This window comes from Dama dama, chromosome 1 (genome assembly GCF_033118175.1).
Source record: "Dama dama isolate Ldn47 chromosome 1, ASM3311817v1, whole genome shotgun sequence".
Classification (NCBI taxonomy): Eukaryota; Metazoa; Chordata; class Mammalia; order Artiodactyla; family Cervidae; genus Dama; species Dama dama.
In genome coordinates this window covers 78,562,286-78,572,412 of record NC_083681.1, presented here as the reverse complement: position 1 = coordinate 78,572,412, position 10,127 = coordinate 78,562,286, and the positions used below count along the sequence as shown (strand labels likewise).

The 10,127-nt window shown below is 38.7% G+C and overlaps 1 protein-coding gene across 1 annotated transcript; it reads left to right on the top strand.

Annotated features, from left to right (window-relative positions):
• The first annotated feature begins 532 nt into the window (after positions 1 to 532).
• LOC133068630 (olfactory receptor 8J2-like) lies at positions 533 to 6,947 on the top strand. The gene is given in 2 exon segments (XM_061159756.1): positions 533 to 542; positions 6,007 to 6,947. Coding segments are annotated over 2 exon segments (951 nt in total).
• Positions 6,948 to 10,127: the final 3,180 nt, after the last annotated feature.

Genomic DNA, 10,127 nt, shown 5'->3' with positions numbered 1-10,127 from the left:
AAACTCCTAGAGGAGAACATAGGCAAAACACTCTCCAACATGAATCACAGCAGGATCCTCTATGACCCACCTCCCAGAATATTGGAAATAAAAGCAAAAATAAACAAATGGGACCTAATGAAACTTAAAAGCTTTTGCACAACAAAGGAAACTATAAGCAAGGTGAAAAGACAGCCCTCAGATTGGGAGAAAATAATAGCAAATGAAGCAACAAAGGATTAATCTCAAAAATATACAAGCAGCTCCTGAAGCTCAATTCCAGAAAAATAAATGACCCAATCAAAAAATGGGCCAAAAAACTAAACAGACATTTCTCCAAAGAAGACATACAGATGGCTAACAAACACATGAAAAGATGCTCAACATCACTCATTGTCAGAGAAATTCAAATCAAAACCACAATGAGGTACCATTACATGTCAGTCAGGATGGCTGCTATCCAAAAGGCTACAAGCAATAAATGCTGGAGAGGGTGTGGAGAAAAGGGAATCCTCTTATACTGTTGGTGGGAATGCAAACTAGTACAGCCACTATGGAAAACAGTGTGGAGATTTCTTAAAAAACTGGAAATAGAACTGCCATATGACCCAGCAATCCCACTTCTGGGCATACACACTGAGGAAACCAGATCTGAAAGAGACACGTGCACCCCAATGTTCATCGCAGCACTGTTTATAATAGCCAGGACATGGAAGCAACCTAGATGCCCATCAGCAGATGAATGGATAAGGAAGCTGTGGTACATATACACCATGGAATATTACTAAGCTGTTAAAAAGAATTCATTTGAATCAGTTCTAATGAGATGGATGAAACTGGAGCCCATTATACAGAAAGTAAGCCAGAAAGATAAAGAACATTACAGCATACTAACACATATATATGGAATTTAGAAAGATGGTAACAATAACCCTATATGCAAAACAGAAAAAGAGACAGAGATGTACAGAACAGACTTTTGGACTCTGGGGGAGAAGGCAAGGGTGGGATGTTTTGAGAGAACAGCATGTATATTATCTATAATGTAACAGATCACCAGCCCAGGTGGGATGCATGAGACAAGTGCTCGGGCCTGGTGCACTGGGAAGACCCAGAGGTGCCGGGCCAGCCGGAAGATTTCAACGAGCAGCACGGCGCGTTCCTTTAGGCTAAGAGATAAAGACACAGAACCGATGGGGTTGAGAGGATCACTGCAGTCAGCGATAATTCTTTATTTCTCAGGGTTACATTTATACTAAACCAAGAAGAGAGGCATCCCAAAGAAAATTCTTCCCCATGTACATCATCTTCAAGATAACAATCGCCAGAGCTCTCTGATAACGCCAAGGGATAAGAAAGGTATCCTATTTATCTTAAGGGCAGTCGTGCAAAGCTATCTGTCTGCATCATGTGTGCATTCAAGGCTTACTAATGTTCTGTTAAGATTTAACGTGGATAATAAATTCCAGAGGGGTGGCGGGACAGAGACCTATGTCCGCGAACAGACCCTTGAGAATCAATCAAGGCAGCTCCCAGAGTCAGCTCTTTCAAACCGCTCCCCGCACAGAGGAATTGGGTGGAGAGGGAGGTGGGAGGGAGGATCGGGATGGGGAATACATGTAACTCCATGGCTGATTCATGTCAGTGTATGACAAAACCCACTGCAATGCTGTGAAGTAATTAGCCTCCAACTAATAAAAATAAATGAAAAAAAAAAAAAAGAAAAGAAAAGGAAGGTATTGACATGAACTATGACACTGAAATCTACCAATTTACTGTGTAAGAATTAAATGCTTATATGCATTTAAATAAGTTGTAGAAGACTCTTGAGAGCCCCTTGGACATCAAGGAGATTAAACCAGTCAATCCTAAAGGAAAGCAGCCCTGAATATTCATTGGAAGGACTGATTCTGAAGCTGAAGCTCCAATACTTTGGTCACCGGATTTAGTTTTAAGACTCCTTATATACAGAGTCTAAGGTAAAAAGCTTTCCCTAAAATGAGATTACATTACAAGTTATTACATTCAGTTGTTGGCTAAATTAATCATGTTAAAATACCATGTCAACTAAAGTGGTTTATTTTACAGTTTATTTTTTGTTACATTCTTTATCATGTTTTCATATTTTAAAATCCACAGATATGAATAAATGTAGCTCTTTCAGTACTGAAATGTTATTGTGGAAAGTATACAACTACATACTAGCTTTGTTACGAGGTACTTAAAGTGCCTTTTTACATTCACAATTGTAAAAATGGAAGCAAGTAAGCACACATAGCAAGACTTTTGCCTTTATGTTGTACATCATCTGGTTCTTGTAAATACACCAGGGTTTATCTTGACACAAGAATGGAGGCTTTATATTTGGTTCTATTTCCAATATGTACATTAAAATTCAACATTGGAGCCAGAATCTTGTGCTTTTCTCCATTCAAGAGCTAGACACAACACTTCCAAACAATGTAGGGGTAAAATTCAAAACAAAAAGGGTGGACTCAATGGATGCAATAGTTAATCAATGGTTTTCAAGAGTACTCCCTGGCTTTCTACAGATTTGCATCTTGCGTGACATTTTTGCATAGAGGCTTGACTAATAAAAGTTCGTTTTTCTTTACTTCCCTGGGGGACCTGATCTATACTGGGAATTGTGATTCTCCTGTCTAAGGACTAGGGCCATGGCACAGATCTCAGTGTGAAGGTCTTCAGAGACTTCAAGCACGTGTATAAACCAGTTAGCACACTTCATGCAAAAGCCTCACGAGCAGGTCTAGGCAGATCACTCTGCTCAGGTAGGTAAAATCAAATACCTTATTTATTTCAAATTCCAGAAAAGGAGAGCAAGGATACTAGAAACTTCATTAGTTCAAATTAAACTCAGAACTGATGATATCTGGTCCATTCTCTTGCTGAGTTGCTCATCTCTCTGCCCACTGATTGCTAAGTGGAAGTGCTGGTGATACATGCAAATACAATGATTTTTAAAACCCTATTGATAGATTATGGAGAAGGAAATGGCAACCTACTCCAATATTCTTGTCTGGAGAACCCCATGGACAGAGAAGCCTGGTGCTCTACAGTCCCTGGGATCAGAGAGTTGGACACAACTGAATAACCAACCCCTATTGATACATTAAACTCTGAGCATTTGCACAGAATAATGAATAGTCCTTTAAATAAGTATATTTTACTTTTAACTATAAGGGAATGTTTTCTGCCATAGAACTGGTGAAATTAGTGAATATTTTAGAGGACACATTACACTAGATAAGAAACTTACATGTATTCGAAATATAAGATTCTCTCCTTATACAATTCTCTCCTACATAAAAATGTTCTCCTTTTAAAAAGCTGATTACACACATTCAGAATAGACAATAATTGTTGTTAATGTTTTTTTTGTTGTTGTTGTTGTTAAATTAAGAATAGACTTATTATATATGTTATCTCTCAGGGAAACATGCACTGAGTTGCTATATGTATAGCAAACAAATACTTTGATTAGAATGAGTGTTGCCACTATGTTTTCCATCAAGAATTTACTTATGCATCTATTTTAGATGCAGTGTTAGAAGGCAAGAAATAAGAGACAGTTGTTGCAACACCATTGGATCAGCTCATCAAACACAGAGTTGATGCATGGAATAGATATCCTTAGGCACTGCCCAAGTGGTGCAGTGGTGATGAATCTGCCTGCCAACACAGAGGATGCAGGCTAGGTATTCATAAGAGAAACGATCGACAACAACAAAAACATCACAGATTTAAGACAGAATCAGGTTGAGGGAGAGTACATTGGGCTTTTGTTGTTGTTGTTGTTGCTACATATATAGTTAGATATCATGTGTCCCAGTGTTTTATATATGCAAAATTATAATTCACTTGCTATTTCTAGCTCAACTACGAAAACTCTCAGTAAGGTAGAATGAGTTACTGGAACTGAAATAAAAAACTGCATTTAAAAAATCATTCAAAACATGTTCATATAAATTTATGGTACAAATTATTTTGCTTTCATTGTCACAAGGCTTTGTGCTAAATAACACACATATGTATACTGTCTCATTTAATCCATCCCACACCAGACTATAAATACTTGGAAAAATCATATGGCTATTAGCAAAGTGTTCCCCTGGTAGCTCAGATGGTGAAGAATCCACCTGCAATGCAGGAGATCTGGGTGCAGGTTGATGTATGGAATAGATATCTTGGGCACTTCCCAAGTGGCGCAGTGGTAATGAATCTGCCTGCCGACACAGCGGAGAAGGGAAAGGCTACTCACTCCAGTATTCTTGCCTGGAGAATCACTTGGAGAGACGATCCTGGCGGGCTACAGTCCATGGGGCTGCAAAGAGTTGGTCATGACGGAGTGACTTCTACTTTTTCATTAGATAGTGCACTAACTGCTAACCACCAACTAAACAAACAAAAAAACCACACCCAAAACATCATAAGGGCATACTGCTGATAAATATCCCCTAAAGGCTCTTGGGCTTCTCCGGTGGCTCGCTGGAGAAGAATCCACCTGCAATGCAGGAGACTCAGGATACGCAGGTTCTGCGCCCCGGTTGGGAAGATCCCCTGGAGGCGGGAATGGCAACCTACTCTAGGATTCACACCAGGAAAGTTCCACAGACAGAGAAGCCTGGGGGGCTGCAGTCCACAGAGTCACAAAGATCTGGGCACAACTGAGAAGCTGAATATACACGCGTGCACGCATGCGTGCACACACACACACACACACACACACACACACACACACACACGAGGCTCTTTGAGTAACTGAATCTCACTGAGCCTAAATTATCTCATCAGACATAGAAATAACTACTGATATACACATTCTGGGACACTCCTGCCGAACAAAGAAATCATTATTCAAAGTGCCTCTGTATGTGCTGGGTGTGGACTACAGTACTATTAAATAATGTTAGACTCTATGATTTCTGTATAGAAGCAAATAAACCAATCAACCTTTAACAAATCAAAACTATACATTATGTACTTAAAAAATAATAGCAGGCCTTAAGTTATCTAAAGGAAAAGCATACAGCTTTTCTTTAAATAGGAAAAGAAAGAAAGGGTTGCCAGAACAAAATAAAAAGTCTGAGCTGTTAAAAGACAGACTAGACAAGAGCAATTTACTTTACAAAAGAAAGGAAATGGGATTTTCAAAAAGCAGATTCAGAACGTCTGAATGATACTAAGAATGAACAGTAGCACAGTGTAAATTTGCTTGTGGGCAGCTGAATCTGAGGCGTATTGTAATTATTGTTAAGGAAAAAACAGGCTATTGAACACGTTTTCCACAGAAATACTAAAATAACCAGTATGATGACGATGTATGAGAGGGCGTGAGGGCCTGTAGCAGCTAAGAAAAAAATAACTAGATGTCACTCAAGCTCATCAACTTCTTATAGGTACCTCTCTTTTATTCCAAGAAACACAAACACACAGAGAGGCATGATGTGTACATAAATAAATACCTACACATATATAGATGCAGTATATTTTCACGTGTGCTAAGTCACTTCAGTCATGTCTGACTCTCTGCAACTCTATGGACTGTAAACTGCCAGGCTCCTCTGTCCACAGATTCTCAGGTGAGATTACTGGAGTGCCATTTGCTTCTCCAACATACATATACATGCAGCATATTTGCATGAGATATTAATATAATGTACATATGCATGTAAATATAAATGCATCTCATCATGCAATTTATGTATGTTTATCCAATATAAACAATATTCTATAGTACATAAACACATTAATTACTTGGTCAAACAGTTCTAAGATCCTGAAATGGAACTCTGGAGAATTTGTATTGCTGAATTTGATGAAAAGATGGAGAGAAAAGACGATTAAGAAAGTTCTGAAACTTTTAAGTGTTTGTCAACAGAAGTGAACTGATTTTAAGTGAAACACTTAACAATATGGCAAGTAACAAAAATAGAAACCATTTTACAGTCTCTTAATCACTTTCCATTTTCCCCACTAAGCAGAAATCAGCAAAACATATGGCTGCAGGGAATCACACTCAAGTGACTGAATTCATTCTAATGGGAATCTAAGATCTTGCAGAACTCCAGATTCCTTTTTTGTGTGTGTTCCTGGTCATCTATGGACTGACCCTGGCAGGGAACCTGGGAATCATCCTCACCAGCGTGGACTCTCAGCTTCAAACCCCCATGTACTTTTTCCTCAAGCACTTGGCTATCATCAATTTGGGCAATTCTTCTGTCATTGCCCCCAAAATGTTGGTTAACTTCTTGGTTACAAAGAAAACCATATCTTACTATGCATGTGCAGCCCAGCTAGGTGGATTCCTAGTTTTTATTGTGGCTGAGATTTTCCTGCTGGCTGCCATGGCCTATGACCGCTATGTGGCTGTTTGCAACCCCCTGCTCTATCTGGTGGTGGTTTGTCCACGGCTCTGCCTCCTCCTGGTGGCCCTTATTTACGTCTACAGTCTGACCACAGCACTGACGGTCTCCTCCTGTGTGTTTTCTGTGTCTTACTGTTCGTCCAATGTGATCAACCACTTTTACTGTGACAGTGTCCCTTTGTTAGCGTTGTCCTGTTCTGATACCTACATTCCAGAAACAGCAGTATTTACCTTTTCGGGGACCAATTTGTTTTTCTCCATGATTATTGTTCTGACATCCTACTTCAACATCATCCTTGCCATTTTGAGGATACGCTCTTCAGAAGGGCGACAAAAAGCCTTTTCCACCTGTGCTTCTCACATGGTGGCTGTCGCTGTGTTCTATGGGACTCTTCTCTTCATGTATTTGCAACCAAGGACCAACCACTCATTAGATACTGATAAGATGGCCTCGGTCTTCTACACCCTGGTGATTCCAATGCTGAACCCCCTCATTTACAGCCTAAGGAACAAGGACGTGAAGGATGCATTGAAGAGATTCCTGGATAACCCATGTCAGTCATTCAGATTAATGCAAATTTAAAACTGCAACTATCTCTAGTTAAAGGTTTTACTTGTTCCTGAAAATTTTGCTAAGTGATGAAGCAATAAATACAATCCTGCTAATTTTAAGGAAAAGTCTTAATCCTTTTAATCTTATCATTAAATACTAAATTTTCCATACAAAATGCATTGTGACTAAAAAATATACTAATATAAATAATATAAAATAATTTGAAAATAAGTACTTTAAAAAAATAAAATATAAGTAAATAAAAGATTTTCAGAATTTCTAAATATGGAAGATAAAAATGAATGCCTATAGGAAATTTTTTTTGGATGTTTGCTATGAATTAGATTATCTTCCTTGTCAGAAATATCTTTTCTTCAACTACTAAAAGTTTCAAATTTTTTTGTAGTGTTTATCCATCAGTTTATCAAGCTTTTCAACCAATTGTTATTTTGCATTTAAAATAAACTTGTGTCACAGAAAAAATATAAGCTTGTACAGGAAAATAAAGGTTGAATACAGGATGCTTAGATATACATGAAAATAGGACTTTCGGCAAAACTGACTAAAAATACATGTGAAAGTTTATTCTATTTTTTCATCCTTTATGTTTTGTACATATACATAAAGCAAAATATCAATGTTCATTCAAACAAAAAGTATATAATTTTTTTCCTAACATAGTCTCATATTAAAAAGTTTTTGTTATAAAATCATAACAGCAAACACTTCTTTTAGGGATAATCAAGTTCATGAGTTAATTTTCAACTTTACTCACAAATAAGTAGCTTATTTGAAAACAGAAAAATTGTAGTATGTAATGTTCGTTTCTGGTTTTCAGGGACAAAGCCAGTAATAACTTGGTACCATTAGCCTTTAGAATTTTATACTTTATTATTTATAAATATATAAAAGTCCATAGGGAATGTTTGTTTTCTTTTATTACAGTTTTATTTAGCTTCATCAACCTAGGTACTTGCAATCAGAGAAGTTTACTTTCTAGCAGAAAACAATTGTCTTTGAGTCTGGTTAGGTCAACAGAAATAGAGCAACAGGACTAAACTCACACTTGTATTTCTACCAGTTATCTGCAATCTATTCAATTAATTTAAGTTAGAAATTTAAGTTAAGGGGATCAGTCCTAAGTATTCGTTGGAAGAACTGATGTTGAAGCCGAAACTCCAATACTTTGGCCACCTGATGCAGAGTTGACTCATGGGAAAGGGATGTTGGGAAAGATTGAAGGTGGGAGGAGTAGGGGACGGCAGAGGATGAGAGGGTTGGATGGCATCACCGACTCGATGGACATGAGTTTGAACAAGGCCCAGAAGCTGGTGACAGACAGAGATGCCTGGAGTGCTACGGTGCATGGGGTCAGAGTGTTGGGCATGACTGAGCAGCTGAACTGAAGTGAAGTTAAGAATGAAAACTGTAGTGTTTCCTACTTCTTAATTTGGTTGACATATATGTATTTTCTAAAATAATTATGTTGTCACTTGTATTAGCTTCCTAATGCTGCTATAACAAATCAACACCAATTTGATCACCTGAAGCAATGTGAACTTCTTGTCCCACGGTTTTGGAGGTCAGGAGTTCACAATGAGCCATCCAGACCCAAAATCAAGATATCAGAAGATTTTATTCCTTTCATGACCCACATAGGGTTCAGTCCGTCTCCTTGCCTCTCCCAGCTCCTGTAGGTTCCATATACCTTGCCTGGCGTTTGCCTTCCATCCAACAAAGCCATCATTCTAACTGCTGCTTTCACTGACACATCTCCTCTGATTCCTACTTTTGCATCTTTCTCTCCCTGTGACTACTTTGGACTCACTCACATAAGGCCCTTTACTTAATCACGTTGGCAAATCTCTTTTTTGCTTTAAAATTTCCATTGGAGGATAATTGCTTTACATTCTTATGTTGGTTCCTGCCGTATGTCACATGAATCAGCCACAGGTATACATAAGGCCCCTCACTCCTGAACCTCTCTCCCATCTCCCACCCTGTCCCACCCCTCTAGGTTGTTGCAGAGCACTGGATTGATCTCCTTGCATCATTAATCAGTGAACTCCTAACTGGCTATCTATTTTACACATGATAATGTTTATGTTTCCATGCTACTCTCTCAACTCATCCCGTCCTCTGCTTCAGTCAATGAAGATGCAGACATAGAAAAAAAGACTTGTGACAAATCTCTTTATTGCATGTACCATGGCAACGTGGTCACAGGTTTTGAGGATTCAGACACAGGCATCTTTGTCAGGGTGAAGGGAGGGGTGCATCACTGTTTGTTGACATAGCTGTCAAAATATCTGTAGCTATATTGACATAGTTTGTGAAATAGCACAATTTAAAATTTTTCGCCTCTTATTCAGTAGTGTTCAATAAGATAGTCTCATGAAAGCTTACACTATGCACTCTTTCTATATTCAGTTCAGTTCAATTCAGTCTCTCAGTCGTGTCCGACTCTTTGCGACCCCATGAATCGCAGCACGCCAGGCCTCCTTGTCCATCACCAACTCCTGGAGTTTACTCAAACTCATGCCCATCGAGTTGGTGATGCCATCCAGCCATCTCATCCTCTGTCGTCCCCTTCTCCTCCTGCCCCCAATCCCTCCCAGCATCGGGGTCTTTTTCAATGAGTCAACTCTTCGCATGAGGTGGCCAAAGTATTGGAGTTTCAGCTTCAGCATCAGTCCTTCCAGTGAACACCCAGGACTTTAGGAGGGACTGATTGGATCTCCTTGCAGTCCAAGGGACTCTCAAGAATCTTCTCCAACACCACAGTTCAAAAACATCAACTTTTTGGCACTCAGCTTTCTTCACAGTCCAAATCTCACATCCACACATGACCACTGGAAAAACCATAGCCTTGACCAGATGGACCTTTGTTGGCAAAGTAATGTCTCTGCTTTTTAATATGCTATCTAGGTTGGTCATAACTTTCCTTCCTATATTACTTAGCTCCAAAATCTGTTCCAAAAAAACCGTACATAAGCCTTCTTTGAATGAAAGATAAACAAAGGTATTTTGTTCAATTTCCAAATGTGTTACACAGATACACATATACTCGCATGCCACTTATTTCCCATTTATCAAAAATGATGAATCAACTCAATCAATTAACCATACAGGTACATCAGCCAAGCACTGGTTTTCAATGAAGTCAGATAGAAAAAATAAATAAATAAATAAATCTGCCAGCTCTCATCT